Source organism: Scomber japonicus, chromosome 22 (assembly GCF_027409825.1).
Source record: "Scomber japonicus isolate fScoJap1 chromosome 22, fScoJap1.pri, whole genome shotgun sequence".
NCBI classification, from domain to species: Eukaryota; Metazoa; Chordata; class Actinopteri; order Scombriformes; family Scombridae; genus Scomber; species Scomber japonicus.
Genome location: NC_070599.1, coordinates 18491967 through 18516230, shown reverse-complemented (window position 1 = coordinate 18516230; position 24264 = coordinate 18491967). Strand labels below are relative to the sequence as shown.

Sequence of the window (24264 nt, the reverse complement as noted above, 5' to 3'; positions counted from 1 at the left end):
AATATTTCAGTTTTTTGGTGCTTTAATGGTTTCAGATAAACTGAAGATGTAAAGAAGGAAATCCAGTTCAGTCCAGTATGTAAAATAATTCAACATCAACATTGTGTTTGGTGAAAAACTGAAATCTGTACTTGATGGAGAAAGGTCATAGGTTCACCACAATCAATACCCAGATAATGACATCACAACTGCTTCTTGACAGAAAGAGACTAAAACAAACAAACTCACCTCCAGACCAAACAAACCCAGGTTTGCTGTATTGAGTGTAATACACTGGGTCTCCTCTTCCAGCTCTACACATATATCCTGCTGTGTGTGTCGGTCCATGAATGATGTAGGAATCCTGTTCAGTCCCATTGATGCTACCAGGTAGCAGCTCATAGATGTAGAAGTTGTCTGATAGTTTGGGAACAGTCTTATACCAGTAAAACCTCCATCCTGCAGATGGATGTTCAACCTCACAGCTCAGAGTTACTGAGTCTCCAGGACTCAGCCATAATGGAGACACAGTGAGGACAGCTGCTGGTGGATCTGTTGGAAAGTGATTTTCTCAGAATGAAAACATGTTATGATAAAACTTGACTGACACTTCAGGCACACTGTCAACTAACTAATCACCACATCAAACAATTAATGTGGCAGCAATAAATTATTAAAGTATATATCATATAAATCCAATAAAGAAATGTCACTGATTATTTAATGCTTTATAAGTTTATTGATGTCAAAAACACCGAAGCACATACACAAACTTTCCAGTATAATAACAGAAAAAAACTTACATGTAACATTTGATAGGAGAATAGCAAAATATGCTGAGTTTAAAGCTGCAGTATCACCTGGTTAATATCATTTACACATTTCAAACTGATACCTCCTGCTGCTTTTTGAAATAGCTGCAATCAAACTTTTAAAATTAAGTAACAAAATAACTACAAATAAAATAATAATACAGTGCATAAATACTACATAAACCTCAGTAGTCTTGTGCTTTCTGCTAAAAAACAAAGTATTAAATCCACATGATGTATTTATTTCATATAATCTTATTATATTAACTGTACGAAGCATTGAGCATGGCTGATATTTGGATAGCAGAGATGCACACAATGGTTATAAAAGGCTGTTAACCATATTTATTTGGCCTTGTCCACACAGCTGTCTTTACAGACCTGAAAGACAATCACAAAAAAGATAGATGTGATGGGTTATTCAGAATTTAATGCTTTGGAAATCCCAATATGAATATGAGATTATTCATCTAATTATCAGTATGATGAATTATTACCATGAGCTGTTCCTGGTTTAACTTCAGAATAAACAGCTTCATCAGTTGCTGCAGGAGCTGATTTTCCTTTAAATGGAGAGAAGATTAAAGCTTTGTCAGTAATGTTATAATTTATAATGATAATGTACTGAAGGGTTGTCAGGGTTAATGTCTCCACTGATAATAAAAGAATAACAGTATTATAATGTCCACAGGGCTCAAAGCAGTCACAAAGCAGAGTATTATGACTTTTACTGAATTTAGTAAACATACTGATACTGAATAAACACACTGATGTATAAATACTGTTCTTCAGCACTGCAAACACACATAATGTAAAATAAACACACATTCAAACACAAGATATTCAGTGACAAATAAATAATGTGTCTGAGACCAACATAATGGTGAGTGTAGACTTTACCTACCTTTGTGTTTCTTGGCTTTGCCTTTAATGTCATGGTTAACCTGAGCATACGTTAGACTGTCATCTAAAACAGAAACCAGATCTTAAGATTTGTTTGTTCAGCAAACTCATGGAGAATGAAAATAAAGAGAAAGAGGGATTCTTGTTTTCTTCATAGCAGAATTTAAAATGTGTAAAAGGAAAATCAAAATCCACATAAATCTGTTGTCACTTAAACCTCAGTTTCTGTGTATTTTGTTAGTTTTTTAAGAAATGTATCTTTGGGTCAGAATCTGTTGATATCCTGATTCAGTAAAACACACTGGTATGTTATATCGTGCCATACAAATAAACACGACTTCATGTGCAACCACAATTTTACAGCGTTAAATTGGCAGAAAACATTCACAACAAATCAAAATCTGAAATAATCATGTCAATGACTTCAGTTAATGAAACTAATGAAATGAAGAGAAAACACACCAGGACATAAAATAACTACCTAATGTAAATGAAACAGCTCATTTGAGAGTCTAAAGGTTCCTGTATGTGAGTAAGATTTCACAATATCTGCCTCAAAACTCAAAGTAGTACCAGAGATGTTGTAGATTATATGAACTACATGCTGACTCATAATTACAAACAGTGTAATTAATAATTATGTGACACATACTCAATAAAAACATAAATGTGTGAATGTACCTGCAGCAGATCCTGTCTTCACCTCAGCATAAACAGAGCTCTCCACTGTTTGACGCTTTCCTGTTAAGATGATGAAAGAAATGTAAGGGGAAAAACAGTATATTTCCTTTTTGTTTAGTTGTAGAGTATTTGAACGACATGCTGACTCATCCATCTTTTCTTTTTGTTTAGTTTGTCTGCAGACAAAAACATTTCTAAATTGTTTATTTTATGTCATTTGAGTTACTCACCCTTCTTAGCAAAGTTTTTAAGCCTGATCGAAGAATATGTGATATTCTGGGATTCTTCCACATCTGAAATATAAAGTTTTTAAGTTACAGGATTTTATATTAATTATTTGTAATCAATCCCCTTAAAATATGTAATTGAACATTTCTGATAGCTTGGTGTAAATTAAAAGGTATATACTGCACCATTGTCAGTGTCCTCAAAGCCTTTGATTGATTCATAGAGATTGGCATCACCTACAGAGCAGTTAATATCAAGCTAAGGTCAAATCCATCTTTTTATTATTTATGGAGCAATGACTATAAACACAATGAACATTAAATGTTTTAGTCTGTGAAACAGTAACATTTAAAAAGTCTCAACCAGGACTGAAACATATGTTCATACCATGAAGCTGTGATGGTGTTATTATAGTATGTATTGTTATGAAAGGACAGTAGGACAATAATATTTCAGGACTCTCTCTAGTAGGTTCAGTTGAAGTCTAAACAATGTGAAACCATGTTATACTGTGATCTTTTGTGCATGTGGTTCAACAGCTGACAAGTCTTTCACACTGTGACTTTTGATTAATGTTCATTAAGAACCAGCTGAGCAGAAACTGAGAGTAAAGATGTTCAGGTTAGAGTTCATTTAAGTCCAACAAATAAATCAGCAGACTGACCATGAAGAGAAGAGGAGTTTTCATTACGTTGAGTTTCAATCTGGTTGGTGCTCTCAGACTGGATTGGCCTAAAACATTTAGAAAATACATTAAATTGAATGAGGAACATTGAAGATACTGTTGTTACGTTATAAATAAGATAAGATGGTTTTATACCAACCTGATGAAGAGAGAATCTGTGAAAAAGATACTTGATGTTAGATATGATTGTTTTATAAGTTCTGATATTTCACATTATATGACAACATGTGTATGTAATTAATTAAAACATAAAACATTTAACACCAGCAGTAAAAAGTCTCACCTTTGGATCGTCTGTAGCGATACAACAGGATCAGGAGAATAATAAATACAACTCCACAAACCAGTCCAACGATTAATGGAATAAGAGATGAAGAGTTTTCAGGTCTGGACACTGCTGACACTGCTGTAAGAGATAATAAATTATAAATATTAATAAAATCAGGTAAACTTCATAGCACTTTTCATAAACTTATATAATGTATAGCCTATTCTTATACAAAATGACTGAAAGACTGATTTAATAAAAATAAGCCAAGTCAAAAGCTGACTTCTAAAGCACATACACGTGAATACAAACACATTAATGTACAAGTATAAAAACACACATATAATTTACACTTTACACACTAAACACAAAATAAACCAGCCAATGATGCAACTTCTCTTTGGCTCAAAACAAAAACAACCTTTGACTGATCATCCATTTAAATTTGAATTTTTACATTTAATACATTTTATGATTGTTTTATTTGTCGGACTTTGACCTGAAGTTAGCGGTTGCTCTGCTAGCTTCGTTGGATGTGTGTGGGTTCAATAACACACGACAATAAATCCTCAGTTTACAAGGTTTAGTTAACTTCAGATGGTGGTGAGTACAGAGCATCTTCTACAGTCCCTATCTTGGCGACCATTGATCTTGAGGTCTAAGATTCAGGGATCCAGGGATGCACCGTAACACCTCTCTCCAGTCAGCTCGTTAATTAGCTCAGGTAACTGGATGTACTCACAGATGGAAAGCCTTGTAAATCCTTCTTCTGACACCAGATGTCGTGCTTTGACCTGAAGTTAGCGGTCGCTCTGCTAGCTTCGTTGGATGTGTGTGGGTTGAATATCACACGACAATAAATCCTCCGTTTACAAGGTTTAGTGAACTTCAGATGGTGGTTTGTGCAAAGCATCTTCTACAGATGTTAAGTTGGTTATGTTGTTTGGTTGTGGACTCTGGCTCAGACACAGAACAGCAAACTAACTGTACATGCTGTGAGCTGTGAGCAGGGTTGGGAGGGTTACTTTAAAATGATATTTCAATACTGTTACTAGTTACCTGTTACATCCTCAGGGAAAGCCTCTGATGAAACTCCGCCTGGCTAAGTGAAGTCTGAGTTTTTCTTTGACTCATTCAGTATTTAAATTATTAATGACCCACTGTCACGCACACATATTTATATCAGTGGAGAGTTTTATGTGCAAGATGTCATCAACTTAAGCTCTCTTTTAACTAATGTGTAACAGTGTGTGTGTGTGTGTGTGTGTGCACGCGTCATGTGATGTCACCCTCTCCTCAGACCTTTGTGGATCAGAGAGTTAATTTTCTCTCTCGTTCTTGCTCTGCTCACGTTTGGGACTTTTTCAGTGCATGGTAGTAGCCTCTATCGTTCTTTATTGTAAAATGTGTTTGAAAACATTTATTATTTAGCAGGATTACAATTTTAAGACGTCTTTTTTCTGTAACTCTAGCGAAATACAGTTACCTTTTTTTGTATCCTAATTACGTAAAACCATTCAACCTAAAACAATAACGATAACATAACTGGCCCTCTCGTGAACTCACGCAAGTCAGTCAATGCACACAGAACATGTAACCAGGGAGAAGATATGCACATGTACACTATGAAATGAGTGAACTGCCTTAAAAATTACTGAATACCCTCAATACAGCATAAAATGCTTAACAGTTTAAGGTGAAATGTTTGACCATTTCATCAAAAGACATCAACACAGTTTACAAAAAACTAAATGTATGAATTGTTTTAATCCTACTCACCCTGAACTGACATCCAACTCTGTGCTGATTCTTCTCCTGAGTGTTTACACTTGTAGAAACCTTCGTCTGACTTTGACACTGCAGAGATATTCAGCTCTCTTCTGGTGTCATTTTGGATAAGTTTGTCATTTTGATAGAAAAACACGTTGGAAAGTAATTCTCCTGTCCTCAGTTTGCAGCCAAGAGTAACAGACTGTCCCTCAGTCACAGGATGCACAGGGCTCACCAGGATAATATCTGCATCTGTAAAACAGTCAAAGAATAAGAAGTTTCAGTCAGAGACCAGCTGGTGGCCTTTAGAACAAGGTGACATAAAACTATAAGAAGAGATCACACATATACCTTTATTTTTCTCCAACTAATATATCTCACAGAATCAGTGTAGCTGAACAAAGACCCAACATTTCAGCTTTATTACATAACTGTAAATATAGCTATGGCTAGTTAGCTCTAGAGCTAACAGGTACACATGACAGAAACAGTGGATGGCTACTGTCACAAAAATATTTTATTGCAAAAAAGCTGAGAACAAAACATTTTAGATCTAAATAAAATATTGATTTCTACTTGTTATGATAAATATGATTTTGCATTACTCGTGTTTAACTAAGTTAAATAATATGCAGTGGGAAATGAGCTTTTTAGTTCTTTGTTAAAGAAAACAACATTTCTCTATCAAAATGTTAGGTATATAACTTGTTTGTCTACACAGGAAGTGTAGTTAGTGACACCATGTTGAAAATAATTTAAATACAAGATGAAAATAAAATATATGTAATGAAAACATACTCTGTATAGTGATGTTGACGGCATTGCTGAACTCTCCTGATCCAGACTCACACCAGTACACTGCATCACTCTGCTGATAACTGTAGATGTTGCATGTGGATCCAGTCATGGACCTCCAGTCATAACAGTATGACCAGTAGCGATCCTCAGGAAACCTCCTCACTCTCCACTTAGTAAAGTTTCCTTCACAGCTCAGTGAGACAGAGTCAGAGGTGAAGTGCTGCACTCTGTCAGGACTCACTTTGAGAGTCACTGCTGAATGAACATCTGAAAACATGTGATGAAAAACCAAGAACAGAGATATTACATTTAAAAAGATCCCAATACAAATAATTATCTCATTTGTATTTTTAATACTATTTATTGTTGAGAATAAAAACATCTGAATCATATAATCGGTGCATCAGGTGCTGTGTTTAGGTGAAACTGAGTGTTAAGAACATACAGAGCATATGGACTGACAGTGGAGACGTGAAGTGTGCTACAGAGAGGTTTCAGCTGTTTTATGGATGTTTGGATTATTTTTACTATCTTGAAAACTTGCTACCAAGATAACTACTGAAACTGAAATTCTAATATCTTATTTTTTTTGGAAGGAAATCCAGCTCAGTCCAGTATGTAAAATAATTCAACATCAACATTGTGTTTGGTGAGTGTGTTGAAAAACCTTGACTTGATGGAGAAAGGTCAAAGGTTCACCACAATCAATACCCAGATAATGACATCACAACTGCTTCTTGACAGACGGAGACAAAAACAAACAAACTCACCTCCAGACCAAACAAACCCAGGTTTGCTGTATTGAGTGTAATACACTGGGTCTCCTCTTCCAGCTCTACACATATATCCTGCTGTGTGTGTCGGTCCATGAATGATGTAGGAATCCTGTTCAGTCCCATTGATGCTACCAGGTAGCAGCTCATAGATGTAGGAGTTGTCTGATAGTTTGGGAACAGTCTTATACCAGTAAAACCTCCATCCTGCAGATGGATGTTCAACCTCACAGCTCAGAGTTACTGAGTCTCCAGGACTCAGCCATAATGGAGACACAGTGAGGACAGCTGCTGGTGGATCTGTTGGAAAGTGATTTTCTCAGAATGAAAACATGTTATGATAAAACTTTAGTCTCTAGACAGTAAATATATTTGACCGAAAGCTGTACCATTTCATGTATTATAGAATTAAATTCTATCTTAAAAGTGCAGTTTGTACGATTTACATATGATTGCTACAAAACTTTTTTGACTCTATATATTTGATATCTAAATAAATACTGTACAAACATTTATTTGATTGAATATTTTCAGTGTAAAATTAATATGATCAGACTTACAGCCGGATACTGTCAATTTGATGTAAGTACTCCACTCTTTTAAAAAACGTTCTGAGTCTCTAAACAGTAAATATATATTATATAAAACACGTATCATTTTATCTATTATTGAATTACATTCTGTCCTAATATATTTTTTATCTAAATATGTCATATAGTCTTAGTGATATACTAAATAAATATTTATTAACAAAATGTATTTTATTTATTTAATATTTTCAGTGTAAATTTAAATATGATCAGACTTACTATCAGATACTGTCAATGTGATGTCAGCACTCCACTCTGTTGAATTATGTTCTTCATTTTTCATTTTGCCTCTACACTTGTAGTTTCCACTGTGGTATGAAGAAGCTTTGCTAATCCTGTATTCATTTTTATTTGTAGATGTGTAACGGGGACTCTTCCATTCATACTCCCACTCTGTGTCTCCGTCATGGATCTCACATCTCAGCACAATCGTCTCTCCTCTGTATATCTCAGTCGAGTTGGGTTGCAGAGTCACAACAACAGCCTTATTTGGGACTGTTCATGGTTAAGAATTACCAATGAGGATACAAGATACAAAAGTTAAAATCAATGAAGTCATAATGTTTTTGGAGGGTTTTTTTCTAAACTATGTGTAACAAATCTCATTGTCAAACTCACGATATTTGTTGATCCTGATATCATCACTGTACTCTGTGAGGTAAACTGGGTCTCCTCTCCCTCCTCTGCACCAGTAGGATCCTCCCTGTGAGACCCTGATTTGTCCATTTGATTGTAAAACAACATCTTGTGTGGTCAGGGGTTCAGAGGTTTTCTTTCCTCTGTACCAGTAGTATTTCCAACCAGATGATGATGAGTCCACAGAGCAGGTCAGGGTCACACTGCCCCCTACTGGAATATCTCTGTTGTCAGCTCTCAGTTTGGCCTTTGGTTTATTTGCTGTTCAGTTTAGAACAAAGACATTAAAAGGTCATTATTGTCCTGTGATATAGTCCAATTTAAATAACTTGATGAAAATGAGAACATTCATTTAATCACTATGATCTGTACCGTGAGTCGTTATTTTATATTTTCTTAAATCTGCTAATAATTAATTAATTAATTAAGTATATTTCAAATGCTACAGGTCACTGGAAAGTAAAGTAAATGGTTGGGACGGAATTTGCTTGAGGAAAACGTTAATTATATTAAGAGTAAAGTACAACCTGCCTCCAGGTCGACATGTAACACTATTAAACTAACATATTAATCTTTAACAAAATAAGGACATATGCTACTCTGTTAATTTTTCATTTCTTTTGTTGATTTGACTAAATATGAAACGTGTGTTGCTCCTGCTGTTACAATATTTCTTAGGAATTATTTCAGAGATTAAAATAATTTAAATTAAATTAAATATATTGAGTTATTCAGTAGATCAGTAAGTGATATCACATGGTATTGATGAACTAAACAGATGAAAAACAATATAAAACATAACATGTTCATTATGGATGACAGATAGTTTGACTTACATGATACTGTCAGTCTGAAAACATCACTCCACTCTGTTGAGGAATATGAGTCCTTTCTGCCCTTACACTTGTAGTCTCCACTGTGGGAAGCAGAAGCTCTGATGATCTTGTATTCATTATCTTTGTGAGATATGTCCCTGTTGTTGTTTATTCTCCATTCATATTCCCATCCAGTGTTTCCACCTCCCTCTATCTCACATCTGACAGTGATTGTCTCACCACTGTATATCAGAGGACCGTTGGGTTGCAGAGTCACAACAGCCTTGTTGGAAACTGTTCAAACCAAAAATACACAGTTAGGACACAACTAGAAATAAGAAATGAAGAGAGAGAAAAATACAAGCCAACATCAAAAGCATAAATAAACAGATAAAAATCAAGTAGTATGAAAGTATGTTTGTAATCACATCTGAAATTTTAATCTATATTAAATTACATTTTCTATGAAAACAGAAGATTGAAAACTTGTAATTCACTACTGATCATAGATTTAAATAAAACATGTTTTATTATTCCACAACGAATTATTAAACTCACCAGTTTTCCAAACAGTGACTGCTCTGCTGTCCTCTGTGAAGATCTCTGGGTTTCCTCTTCCTGCTCTGCACTGATAGATGCCTCCTTCTGAGACCTTGTTAACTGGTTTAACATTTGTTATGGGCCGAGGAGCAGAAGAACCTGAGTTACGTCTGAACCAGTAGTATTTCCAGTCAGCAGAGGAGTCCACAGAGCAGGTCAGTGTCACACTGCCTCCTACTGGTATGATGGATCTGTCTGCTGTCAGTGTCGACTTGGCTTTATTCACTGTTCAGTTCAGAGAGAAGAAAAAAACTAGTATCAAATGGGATGAAAATGTCATTTAGATAAACTTTGAATATCAATTAAGTCATTTAGCTAATACCATCATATAGAAGTTACAAACAGAGCATGTGACATGGAGTTGCTGCAGAACTAACTAACAAGGTATGGCTTATGTTTAATTAGTGAACTGTTTTTTAGTTGATTCTTTTATTTTTGATTAACACCAGAATAGTTGTGATGACCATCTGGTAACACTGGTGCTAAGCCTCTGTTGTTAAGTTCAACACATGATTAACTGTCATTTATTATTCACCTGTTGGCAGACAGCTGATATTTTATATTTTATGTTGTTTTCTGCACATTTCCATGTGAATCATTATAAACCAAAAGTACACTGTATGTTGTCTCTTCTTAAGTTATTCTGTCCTCAAACTAAAACAGAATTTGAGTCTCTTGCTGCTCAGGAAGCTACATTATTATAGGAAGGAGAAAATATTTACTGTTACCTTATCGAGATAGATTGAAACATAGAAAAACATGAATATGATACGAACATATTTGACTTACATGATCGTCTTAGTCTGACGGCTTCACTCCACTCTGTCGAGGAATATAAATCTCTTCTACCTTTACACATGAGGTTTATATTACTGAATGAAGAAGCACTGATTCTGAATTCTTTGTCTTTCTGAGGTGAGACCACATTGTTTTCTCTCCATTCATATTCCCATCGAGTGTTTCCACCTCCATCTATCTCACATCTGACAGTGATTGTCTCACCGCTGTATATCAGAGACCAGTTGGGTTGCAGAGTCACAACAGCCTTGTTGGAAACTGTTCAAACCAAAAATACACAGTTAGGACACAACTAGAAATATTAAACCAAGAGAGAAACATTAAGAGAAAAAAATAGAAAAAAGACGAGTAGTAGTATGAACAGACCTTTATAATCACATCAGTTTGTCAGATAAACAGGTTTTACTGAGGACAACAGTCCTCCAGAACACTTAAACCTAAACTCTTACAGGATTCATTTATCTCACAGAGCAGAGAGACTTGACTGTTCAACATTAGTCATTTTGGGGAACAGTTTAATAATCTCCTGTAGTTGTGTCTTTGCTGTCTAGGTTACCAAGCAGGAAGATTACTGGAAATTTGTGTTAGTGTTATACTAAATTTTCTTTGAAGAGAGAAGAATGAGAACCTTTTACTCAGCATTAAGATTTAAAGTTTATATGATGAAAACAGATTTGAGATTTGTTGTTTTTATTTGCACTCCAGGACAGTCTGTTCAAAGTCATGTTTCTTATAAACATTCACTGTATGAAAAGATGATTTGTAGCAAGAGGAAAAGTTGGTAAAGTAATAAACTGAGGATCACAGTACTGTCAGTAAATGTAACGATGTGTCTGATCTCATGCTGAGAAAGGAGTCACCACTAGGGGGAGCCATTGGAGTAAAGAATCTGACCTACCGTCACTGACTCTGATCATTTTAAAATATACTCAATAAAATCATCTAAAAGCCTCTTCACTGATTTAAAATCTAGATTGAAACAAAGGAAAACTATTTCAGCTGAAACATTGAGTTAAATGATATTCAATGTCAAGGAAAAGTCCACAAATAATACTGAATTAAACAGTCATGTGTTTTCCAGATATTTATAAGTTAAACTGAGCAGCATTAGGGAAGAAGCCTCAACTCCTTTATTGTGTCTGTATACAAACTGAAGTATTAATCAAATGTTGCATTATTACCATGATAAAGGATTTAATACATGTTCAAACTTCCTTCAGAGAGCTAAGAGGTACTGGACTACATCATCCATTCATTCAGGTTCTTGTTACCACATATGGTTTTCTTCCACACTTCAGACACTGTTTAAGAATTACATTTAAAGAATAAATGTTGTTTTATTCAAAAACAAATGACTTAACTCACCAGTTTCCTGAACAGTAACTTTGTTGCTGTCCTCTGTGTAGAAGACTGAGTCTCCTCTTCCTCCTCTGCAGTAGTAGATGCCTCCTTCATTAACACTTATGGCTCTGTTTGGGTTAACATTTCTTATGAGTTGAGGTGCAGAAGACTCAGAGGTTTGTCTGAACCAGTCGTATTTCCAGTCAGCAGAACCGTCCACAGAGCAGCTCAGTGTCACACTGCCTCTTGCTGGTATGATGGTTTTGTCTGCTGTCAGTGTGGGTTTGGGTTTATTTGCTGGGAGAAAAACACAAAACAACAACTATAACAATTGTAATGAGATTTGACTAGTTTTCTTTTACTCCATCATATTGTTACACAACAGACTTGAAACACTGACAGCTCATTTTCAGTAATTCTTTTTCGACACTAACAAACAACCTCTTGTTACTGAGCTGCTCATAGGAGGCTGCATCATAGTTGGAGGGAGAAAATATTTTATGTTATCTTAGTTATATATAAAATGAAAAACGGGCCATTTGCTGCTCAGGAAGCTACGTTATTATAGGAAGGAGAAAATATTTACTGTTACCTTATCGAGATAGATTGAAACATAGAAAAACATGAATATGATACGAACATATTTGACTTACATGATTGTCTCAGTGTGACGGCTTCACTCCACTCTGTTGAGGAATATAAATCTCTTCTACCCTTACACATGAAGTTTATATTACTGGATGAAGAAGCTCTGATTCTGAATTCTTTGTCTTTCTGAGGTGAGTCCAAGTTGTTTACTCTCCATTCATATTCCCATCGAGTGTTTCCACCTCTCTCTATCTCACACCTGACAGTGATTGTCTCACCACTGTATATCAGAGACCAGTTGGGTTGCAGAGTCACAACAGCCTTGTTGGAAACTGTTCAAAACAAAAATACACAGTTAGGACACAACTAGAAATATAACATTAAGAGAGAATATACAAGGCAACATAAAAAGCATAAAACAAGATTTAAAAAATCAAGTAGTATAAACAGACCTTTGTAATCACATCAGTTTGTCAGATAAACAGGTTTTACTGAGGACAACAGTCCTCCAGAACACCTAAACCTAAACTCTTACAGGATTCATTTATCTCACAGAGCAGAGAGACTTGACTGTTCAACATTAGTCAGTTTAATAATCTCCTGTAGTTGTGTCTTTGCTGTCTAGGTTACCAAGCAGGCAGATTACTGGAAATTTGTGTTAGTGTTATACTACATTTTCTTTGAAGAGAGAATAATGAGAACCTTTTACTCAGCATTAAAATTTAATATTTATACAATTAAAACAGATGATGTTTAGATTTGTTGTGAAAAGTTTTTATTTCCACTCCAGGACAGTCTGTTCACAGTCATGTTTCTTATAAACATTCACTGTATGAAAAGATGATTTGTAGCAGGAGGAAAAGTTGGTCAAGTAATAAACTGAGGATCACAGTACTGTCAGTAAATGTAATGATGTGTCTGATCTCATGCTGAGAAAGGAGTCACCACTCGGGGGAGCCATTGGAGTAAAGAATCTGACCTACCGTCACTGACTCTGATCATTTTAAAATATACTCAATAAAATCATCTAAAAGCCTCCTCACTGATAATAAATTTAATTTAGAGAAAAAATGTTTCATTCAAAAACTAATGACTTAACTCACCAGTTTCCTCAATGGTGACTTCATTACTTTCAGGTGTGAGGGCATCTGGTTCACTTCTCCGTCCTCTGCAGGTGTAAATTCCTCCCTGTGAGATACTGAATCTGTTTGATTCACCATCGTCTGCTGTCTGAAGAGGTTTTCCAGAATCTGTTGAGGTTTTTCTGAACCAGTCATATTCCCAGTCAGCAGAGTCCTCCATAATGCAGGTCAGTGTCACACTCTGCTGTCCTCGTATGGTCTTCCTGTCTGCTGTCAGTGTAACCCTGCGTCTACCTGCTGTTAAGATTAGAAAAACAAAGAAATTACTGTAATAAACATCAAACATGTATTTATATCGTTACAGAACACAAAGAAAACACTGGTTTCAAACTGAGTTTAAGTCAAATTGATTTAGCCTCTGTTTGCACAGGTTTACGTTTATAAACAAACTTTTCTCTCTAAATGCTGCATGTGTGTTTTCTCCAGATGTTTGTGTGTTTTCTGCTACATTTACATGTGAATATTAAGTTGCAGTGCATTAAGCTCTCTCAACCTCCCCGTACCATTGCAACTAAATCTGTGTGAAATTGAAGACTTTAGTAAACAGAAGTCAAACAACTGTATGAATAAAGTGAAATGCAGTTTAAAGCTTAAAAAAGTTAAGTAGAACTTTTGAGCTAAGATTATTTTGTGGACATTTTTTCATCACAGTATAACAGCTACTTACCTTCCACTTGTAGTCGTCTCTCTTCTGATTCTCTTCCTCCATCAAACTTACACTTATATAAGTTTCTGTCTGACACTGATACTGAATGAATGGTCATTTCTACAGCAGTGTCTGATATTCTATATGATTGATGGTTTGTGTCCAGTTCAAGAGGCGATCCATCTCTGTAGAAAGTGGCTTCCTTCTCATTTCCAGGAGGACGATGGCTACAGCGCAGAGTCACTGAGTCTCCCTCAAACAATGTGAATGCAGGACTTTCCAAGATCACATCTAAACGATAAAGGTGCAGTCTTGTTTCATTAATCATCTCAGTTACTGTGAATGAATGAATGTGCTGTAACTACCTGTGCAGGCTTGTAAGTCTCCTGCAGTCTGATACTAAATTTACAATATTTATTGACATTGAGCTGTGAAACTATAACACTGTGTAGACATTAATGCAACATTCTGCATACAGTGAAATTCACTACTTGATACAAGACGGACACCCTCTATGTGATGTGCTGAAGGCCAACTTGTACAGTCTAAATTCTTAAATGGGAAATTCTATCTACAGAATGATTTACAACAAAATAATATCAGCTGTAGATTTGTCTCCCCCCTTTCCCTTTCTATAGGAATGGTGTGTTTTTGTAGTGTTTAAATATGTTTTTGATTTTATTGAGTAGACGAATGTGTGTCTTGTAAAAAGGTAAATAATTCTTTGGGTGAAATTTCCAAGGTAGCATTGTCTAGCAATTTGTTAGTATAATATAATATATATAATATAAAACCCTTGAAAGTGTACAGATGTGTAACATTACATCATTGTACCTATAGACCTCCGCTCACCACATCTGTATACAAACTGAAGTATTAATCAAATGTTGCATTATTACCATGATAAAGGATTTAATACATGTTCAAACTTCATTCAGAGAGCTAAGAGGTACTGGACTACATCATCCATTCATTCAGGTTCTTGTTACCACATATGGTTTTCTTCCACACTTCAGATACTGTTTAAGAATTACATTTAAAGAATAAATGTTGTTTTATTCAAAAACTAATGACTTAACTCACCAGTTTCCTGAATAGTAACTTTGTTGCTGTCCTCTGTGTAGACGACTGGGGAGCTTCCTCCTCCTCCTGTTGCTCCTATGCAGTAGTAGATGCCTCCTTGATTAACACTTATGTCTCTGTCTTGGTTAAAATATCCCATGTGCTGAGCTACAGAAGACTCAGAGGTTTGTCTATACAACATATATGCCGCCGAGTCAGCAGAACTGTCCACAGAGCAGGTCAGTGTCACACTGCCTCCTACTGGTATGATGGTTTTGTCTGCTGTCAGTGTGGGTTTGGGTTTATTTGCTGGGAGAAAAACACAAAAACAACAACTACAGTATAACATTTGTTATGAGATTTGAATTAGATTTTTTAAAAACTTCCTATTACTGTTGCCAATCAGAGGCAGAGTAAGGATAATAACGCTTCATGTCAACTTGTGGCCTCTCTACATCAACATGCATTTTGATACAAATGCTGTTTTACTTTTGGGCAGCAATGAAGCCATTTCAGTATTTATATTGATACATGCATTAAAATTATATATACATAATAAAACTTAAACCTGCAAATGGGATGAGATTAAGAATAAGATAGATACATAACACATAAGAGATAAATATGTATAACAAAAATAAAAAAAATGAGTCACCTTCATATTGTCCGTAGCAGAGTGTATTCATCACTAAACAAAAAAAAAAAGAAACTTGATCAGACAAAATCAAACTGAAAAAGTCAAAATCATAACAAAGGCATTTTAAACTACATATTTATATACTATCCTGTCTGCCTCCTAGTCTGCAGTCCCTCTCTCTCTTTCTCTCCCCTTCCTTGTGTCTGTGCTTGATAGCAGGAGTGAAGACACGTATCCAGGAGTCAGACCTCCAGCTGCCATCAATCATGATTAGTTCCATATACCTGGTTCAGCCTACAACTCATTGATCATAGACTCTGTTAACACAGTCAGTCACGGCTAGCTCCTCTAAAATCTGACATTGTTTTGCTTGAAATTGGTGTTTTCCTGAATCTTATTTTAATGTTCTTGTAGTTTTGTCTCTGCCTGACTCCAGCTTCACACCACAATCTCAGATCCTGGTTCCAGCTCCTGCCCCAGTCTCCCAGCTACCTCCCTGCAATAAAACTCTTTCAAAACCAGTCAGAGCCTTCTGCCTCAGTGTTCCTGCCTTGGGTTCACTCACTCTAACAACTGTAGTATGAAGCAGGAAGGTAACAGATAAAAGGAAGAAACCATGAAATTCAAAACTCACATACATAATACCTTAAACAATGTACATGCATGGTGCAGTACAGTATTTGTGTAAAAATAATTGCTTCAAAAAACAGTCCACCAATCTAAACTGAGCCAAGTCACCAACCAACATCTGGACTAAAAAATAAGCCTGTAGTTAAAAACTATAAGCGAGCTCTGTTCAAGCTCTCAGAGAAACTGATGAAACCAGTGATACTCTGTAATTGTGACTAATCAGGAACATGTTCTTTAATCTGTGCCATGCAAACAAAGTCAGTAATGTACTTACAGAATAATCCCAGCACACAGATCAAAGTGGACCTCATCCTCACATCCAGCACTGACACTCTGTCACTCAGCTGCTCCCAGTCTGACAATGTTTCTACTTTGCTTCAATTATAATGCAGCAGAAAGAGAGAAGTTTCATTTCATGTGAATATGAGATCAGAGTTTTTTTCTCAACTCTGAGTTTAGCCTGCCTCTACTTACTTCCCTTAAACACAAAGCTCAGACCACTTCAGTTCGTTTAACCGCAGAAAACTTTGACACCTTTACACTTCCTGGCCACTGCAGAAATATTTTAGTTTGTGTCTTCTGCAAAGGTTTGTGAATGTTATTTAAAAAGGTATCAACAATTAGTATTTATGCACATCCATGAACCATAAAACCATTTAATTTATCATATTACATCATATGCATGCTTAACATTTACTTGTGTATACATTTGTGCATGTTTTTATGTGCATATTTATAAATGTCCTGAATTATAAATACGTTGCTTTCTTATCACTCCAAAAAGTAAATAAAAAGATAAAAAAGACTCATCTTAACCGATCAATAAGTAAAATGTTGAACACCCATTTTTCAGTTACAGCAAACAAATTATGTTTTTTTTTTATCAACCTCATTATTTCAGAAACAGTATAATCACATTATTTCGAATATTTGTCATTTACAGCATGAATAATCCAACTAAGTTCAAAGTCAATCAACATTTCAACTCAACACATCCATCTACGGTCTGAATTTCAGATTCTTCCCCAAAAATGTGGTCTTGTAGAAATAAACCTCCACCATCAGAGTGTTGCTGTCTGCCTACCTAACTTCATCATGGTTAGCTTGACTGTTATTGTGGTTGGTTAATCTGAGCATACGTCACATATTCAAACTGAAACCAAATGTCAGGACTCGTTTCTAAAAACAGCCATGTAACAAACCTCTGGTAGTTAAAGTGGCTGCTTATGTTTACCATCATTGAAATTAAATGCATAAAGGGAAAAGCAAATCAAAAATAAGATATATTAAAAATATATTGTTGCACATTTTGCACCATTAATCAACCTGAATAGAAACAAGCCAAACTGCTGCTTATCAGCACGAGAGAAACAAACCAACTCACCAGTTCCTCTTTGTTTGCAGCTAATGTGTTAATACTCAGAAAAGAAGAGGTGTTTAATTCACATTCACACCAGAGCTAATGTGTTAATACTCAAAAAAGAAGTGGTGCAATGATACTGTACAGATACTGTGCAATCATATTTTTTAGGTGGTAGAAACTAAAACAAGTTCAAATATTTTTTGGGATTACAGAATGTTTTTTAATTGATGACAGTCAATATTTATTTCTCATCTGAAACATCATACAATAGAAAACCAGAGAGGGGTCAGCGTCTGATAATCTGAAAGTTCACACTATGTTTTGCATCCCTATCACCCCATGGTGTTATCTGCTGTCAATCAGCTGTGAAACATGTCATCTGACTGACTGTATACATGTGGCTTTAAATAAAGACTCTACAGTATTTCCTCATTTTAAGGTGTTAATCTCTCTCACTCTTGCTCTGAAGACATGGGTGGAGCCTTTGATGGCAGGTTTGATTGACAGGTCGGGCACACAGCACACATCAAATTATAAATCGGCACATAAAACAATGAATGTGGCAGCAGGGTTATGATGAAATGATGAAGGCTCACATCGATAATATATGTTGTTTTATCCTAACGCATACTTGATGTGTTGTCACCACATTCACATCGGAGCTAATGTTTAAATACAGAAACAAGAATAGGTGCATGATACTGTGCAGGACATGCAGTCTTTGTTTTTCTTTTTTTTTTTTTGGCAGTAAACAGAAAAATAGGTGAGAATATTTTGGGGGTGTAGTAGAATTTGAGTCAAATGCAATGCATATGAATATAATATAGCAATTACAAAACTGACTCTCTTTGAATATACTTACGACTGGTGGTGATATGAGGAAGTAGACAGCCATTTCTCAGTATGAAACTTCATTTAACAGAAAGCCAGAGGGGTCAGCGTGGGAAAACCTGACATTAAAGTTCGCACTATGTTTTGCATCTTGACCGTTCCCTATCACCTCAGTCTGTTATCTGCCGCTAATCAGGTGTGAAACACGTCATCTGGCTGACAGCATACATTTAGCTTTAAATAAAAACTTTATTTCCTCATTTTAACCAGTTCTCCTCTACAGGACTCTATGCAGACATGTTTGATTGACAGGTCGGTCACACAGCACACATCAAATAAGGAATAGAACAATGAATACGGGGGCAAAAGATAATGAAGGCTTGCATCACATAATGACATTGCGACATCTAGTGGTGAAATCCGGGTATAGACCGTCAAATAAAAAAGGATGGTTTTTTTTTTCTTCTTATTTAATGATTATAGTATTCTGCCTCTGTATTCATTATTTATTGTTTCATATACATTTTTTGACCTTTCTATTCATAATGGTTGGCTTTACATTCATTCCAATTTGTAGTTTTTAATTTATATTCAGATTTTTTTACTTATGAATATTTATTTGATGGTTGAATTTTGTATGAACACAGACTATAAATGCTTATGATAATACAATAAGAATGAATTCTGTTTTATAATATGATATCATAAGCATTTATGTGTAGATGTGAGAAAGTGGGTGTGTAAAGAAAAAAGACAATTACTTTTTGATACTTTTTTTAAGACTGAAAAACTGATCATTCCCAGTTTTTTTTTTTACAAAAAATATAAACACCCCAATAAAAGTTTGTTCTCTTAAACAGAACTCAATAATGTTTAGACCCACTTTAAAAAGAACACACACAATACCAAAAAAAAGTATAAAACAAATAATGTAATCTGTAAAGACGTATTGTAAAATGTCCATATCATCAGGTTTGCAAAGAGTGCTTTCTAACGCTCATGTTCATGTCTTTGGCTTCTTCACATATTATTCAGCCTGTTGATGATGTTGTGACTTCAGACTTTTTGGCTTTTTCAACACACTGTACACTGTGTCAATCTGTCTGATCTGCTCGGCTTCATCCAGGCGAACAGACTCTAAAGCCTCTTGCGTCTCCTTGTGTCCTTTCGTCTCTTTACTGCTGTCACTCTTGCCCTGAGGCTGTGTCACAACCGGTGCCTGTAAAACACTGTAAACCGTATCAACTGTCTGACTTTGCTGGGCACACGATTCCTCATTCGGGCGGATGGTTGGGTTTCTAGGCTGGATGTCACATAGTCCATCAACATTTTCATAAGTGACATCAGCTTGACTTGAAGAGGTAGAGACCCTGGGTCTAGGTACAGATCCTGTCTCCACTGACTGGCATCGTGTCAACTCTGCGTTGGATGTCTGTGGCTGGAAATAATCAATATGAATATGTTTCAATCTTTTAGACAACATTTGTCACACTTTGACAAGACACCTCAAAGCATTAAATTAAAACTCAATTTCACATCATTGTCCCTTTTAAACACCCCTAGAAACACACCAAGCTGTCATCAAATCATCATTGTCATACAGTTATTCCATAGTTACATCCCCAAGATCAGTTTAAATATTTTTAGTAAATGCAGCTTACCCGAAGGTGAATCTTTCTTGTTGAAAAACACCAAATGGCCAAGACAAATATACCAAGGATTAAAACCACTAGAATAAATACTATTATGAAAAGGATTGTGATGGGTGGTGGTGATGCTTCTTCGTGGTCAAGGTTAGATTTACTGAGGCCTAAAAAGACAGAAAACACATTTAGCAGGTAATATGTTAAAGGTATCTGACCAAGAAGAAAGAGACAAATTTTAACAACTGACCAGCTGTTAAGGTTACGAAGTGAAAAAAAAAATTTGATGAAGCCCTGTACAATCATTCAATGAGTGACAAATCAACAAAAAAGGCTACTAACAACAACCATGCGATACTTACATGTATTCGGAATGTTTTCAGAAACATTGCTCATGCTGACATAGTTGTTGCCACTGCAGACAACAGTTTTTATCTCAGTGTAGATGGATATGTTGACCTTGATCAATGATTTCGAAGAAGTTTTGCAGCCGTTGTCATCACAGACAGACCACACCCAGTCTCCCTGGATGGAGCAGTTGACTGTGACGTTGCAGAGTGCAGCAGACAGGTTGGACTGCTGCACTGACATCCTGATCACAGGTGTGGGAACAGCTTCTACAAAGTCCAGACAAGCAGATAAATCAGATAAATAAACTGGGCATTACATGATGTAATGATGATGTAACCCCCCATTGGCTGCCAGTAAAAATATACTTAGGACGTCTTACATTTAATATGTGAAATACAAGGAAATGAATAACAACAAACTACCAACCAGTTTTGAAAATACAATGATAACAAACTGATTATTTTATACTTACTTTATATTACTTATGATGGGTGAAAAACTACTGAATTCAGAGCAGATCATGTAAGTTTTGCATTCATTCGTTCAACTTACCTTGAACAATGACTTTGTGAGAGTTACGGAAAACATTAAACTTAGAGTCGTAGAATGAGACTTCATAGATGCCACTGTCTGTCTCAGTCAGATTGTGCACACACAAGGTTAGGTTCTCAGGGTCATAATCCACTTTGTTTCTGTAGTCGGGGTTGATGGATGCTGATGATGCAATGACTTTTCCAGCAAATGACCACTGACTATTTTGATATGGTGGTGATGGTGGATTTTGAATATGAAGACATATTGAGCTGTTTTTCAGACAGTAATGCATCACTGGTGACTCCTCTGCTGTAATACCTGAAAGAAAACATACCAGCGACTTACAAAAGTTAGCTTACATACGAAACCTATCCTGATATGCTGTAAGTGTGAAAGGCCTGTATGCAAAATTAAATTTAGCTTTTAATTATCTGAAGTAACATTCTTGTACATTAAGTAAGCAAACATCAGTAATCTTTTAATAATGCTGCATGATTCTCGGGAGCACGAAGGCTTTGCTTGTTATTCTGAATTATTAAGTGTAACTTTATCATTTTATAATTAATACATTTCCTACATTGTTTTGTTTTTTTAAATGGGCCACATATACAGAGGAAAACTATGCATTTACACTAACATTGTATCATAGACTGTTTAATCTGGGAAACCTCATATGAATAGATTCACAAACGTAAATAACTGGTGTTCACGCTGCGCTCACAATTGATGACAGAACTTTTAGCAATCTTACCTGCAATAATAAAACTCAGAAGAAGGAACATTTTTAATCCACACGATATATTCTCTTCTCTCTCAAGCCAAAGACTGAAATTGAAAACAGGAAATCTTTTTACATGAGTTATGGTGCAGCAAAGCATGAAGCTACAGATGCAAACACCTGGCTAGTGCAGGAAGCAGGAAGCTGATTCTTTTTCTGTAGTGTAGTTTAGTTATTCAAACATGTCGAAAAAATAGAAATGGCATCAAAACTTTTAGTGAATAACAAAGTCATGACCATTCAATGTTTGAAAGGGCGTAGGATGACATAAATAACTTTTCTAGTCCTACCCCCCTTTTTTAACTCTAACAATCAAATCAAAGCCTCTGTTTAAACATATTTAACGTTCTACATGTTTTCATTTCTTCAGTACAGTTGTTCCACAGATTAACTCCTGTAGTTGTGACACAGTGCCGTTTTGGATTTGTCCCCACTAATTGCTTTTTGAACATTGATATTCCTCGTAGATCGAGTTTACCTTGTCTTATTTGTTTTTTTTTAAAACCGTACATGATTTGAATAGTTTTGAAGCCAACCAGATCCTTAAACTTATTGGCATTTAATTTGATGAAGAGTGGGTTTGTTGGCTATCTGTAAAAGGTTTTATTAACAATTGTTAAGGCTCTTTTTTGCAGGATGAGTATTGGATCTGTGTTAGCTTTGTACGTGTTCCCCTATACTTCCACACAGTAGGTCATGTATAGGAGTATGAAGGAACAGTACAGGATATAGTGATGCTTGATTTAAAAGATATTTGACTCTATATAATATTGCAGTTCACTTTGCTTTAATATAACACAATACATTATTTACCACAGAAAACTCATCGTTACATTTTAGGAAAGCCAGTCTCCTGCCAATCCAAATAACTCAGTATTTGCATAAACTCTAATATTGATGCTTCACTTTGAATCTAATGATGTCATATATAATAATATATCAGTCAGAGGGACCAAACCACTACTTTTACTGTAATACTTTTTGCTGTATGTACTTTTACTCAAGTAGAATTTGTCATGCATGACATTTACTTATAATGGATGTTGGTACTTTTACTTGAGTAAAGGGTCTGAGTACTTCTTCCAGCACTGCATATTTGTACGAGTAAATGTAGAGAAAATCACGCATCTTAGGTTGGAGGTTGTATCTGTCATTTTCAAACAGGCAAAGTGAATAAACGAAATGCACGTGTCCTGTAGATATCTCTTTGAGGCTGCTGTAGGAAATAGAGCAGGTTACCACAACAAGCTGTGTGTAGGCTACATTTGTGCGTATTATGAATGTAACGTACTTTAAACTACAAACCTCATCCTTCATTGTTTTAAACTTGACCTGTGCATATAGAGCACTATGAGGACTAGTTCTGCTTTCTAATTCTCATTGTGCTGCTGCAGTGTGGAGAAAAAAAGGTGCTATCATACTATACTATACTAAAATAAATACAGTGTGAACAATGACTTCCTGTGCATACAGATGCTCTTGTTTGTGTAGGAAATGAATACGGAGACCGAAGTACAACTGAAATTGCAAGTTGCATGCACCACTTGCATGTTATTCTTCTGCTGTAGCTAACATACCTGGTTGGTAAATAATGTGACCTTTGATAGACACAACGAAAGAATTTTAACTAATGTCTCCTGCTTACCTACAAGCATCAACACACCTCATATTTGATAGATGAGCAACCAAACAAATACCCACCATGTAAAAGTGCAACAACTAACTGCACTGTTCTAGGCTGATAACTAATTGTACCCTGAATTACTGAAAACACCTCCTGACTGAATAACTTACAAACTGCATCTTCATACATACAGTACAGAGCCGAGGTCATGATGTCAAGACCAGGTTTATCTCTATCACTCAGTGCAATCTCCTGCTCTGTATCTCTTTTATGTCTTTCTGAAAAATGAACAGTGTTTCTGAGGTTTATTTCCCATATTCTAAAACAACTAGTAGACTAAACTTAATAATAAAATAAATAATCTAAAATAAAAATCTCACTTAGGTGAACTCAGAATTTGATATTTTACCTTTTAATGAACTCTGAGGTCTTCTTCTGTTTTTCTGGTTACATCCAAAGTCGTTTAAATTGCATCCATGTTTCCCTTCACTTAAATAGAAAGGAGATGAGGAAATGTTTTTGAGAGAAATGATGCGTTGTTTCATCCGAAGCGTCACACACATGAAGCGACGCCTGTCTCAAATAACGGCGTCACAGCTGGATCTGATGCATGAAGCCTCCACTATATCTACCATCACTGCTATATATACTTTATATAGGCCTGTGTTATACTGTTAGGAATACGTCCATCTTCCTTCTGCAACTTTTAAAGACTAAAGTCCCCACAGTTCGGCTCAAACTCTTATTCCTTCATCCTG

The 24264-nt window shown here is 35.7% G+C and overlaps 2 protein-coding genes and 1 long non-coding RNA gene across 3 annotated transcripts in view; all 3 read right to left on the bottom strand.

Moving 5' to 3' along the window:
- Positions 1 to 16716, bottom strand: part of LOC128383510 (basement membrane-specific heparan sulfate proteoglycan core protein-like) — a 333871-nt gene extending 317155 nt beyond the window's left edge. Inside the window, exons 1-5 of the mRNA XM_053343122.1 lie at positions 16657 to 16716; positions 15771 to 15803; positions 14075 to 14344; positions 13369 to 13644; positions 12331 to 12597 (exon numbers count right to left, since the gene is read on the bottom strand). Of these exons, the coding sequence (XP_053199097.1) occupies positions 12331 to 12597; positions 13369 to 13644; positions 14075 to 14344; positions 15771 to 15803; positions 16657 to 16693 (883 nt within the window). The 5' untranslated portion in view covers positions 16694 to 16716. The remainder of the gene's footprint in view (positions 1 to 12330; positions 12598 to 13368; positions 13645 to 14074; positions 14345 to 15770; positions 15804 to 16656) is intronic.
- LOC128383970 (uncharacterized) lies at positions 814 to 2436 on the bottom strand. The gene is made up of 4 exons (XR_008324004.1): positions 2376 to 2436; positions 1696 to 1758; positions 1289 to 1354; positions 814 to 1172 (listed from the first exon to the last, which is right to left on the bottom strand). It is a non-coding gene; the product is annotated as an uncharacterized LOC128383970 (long non-coding RNA).
- Positions 16717 to 19603: 2887 nt separating the features above from the next.
- si:ch1073-220m6.1 (uncharacterized) lies at positions 19604 to 22709 on the bottom strand. Its single transcript, XM_053343121.1, has 6 exons — positions 22696 to 22709; positions 21856 to 21929; positions 21123 to 21422; positions 20582 to 20836; positions 20319 to 20386; positions 19604 to 20014 (listed from the first exon to the last, which is right to left on the bottom strand). Exons 1-6 carry the CDS (start codon positions 22707 to 22709, stop codon positions 19604 to 19606), a joined length of 1122 nt encoding a protein of 373 aa, XP_053199096.1.
- Positions 22710 to 24264: the final 1555 nt, after the last annotated feature.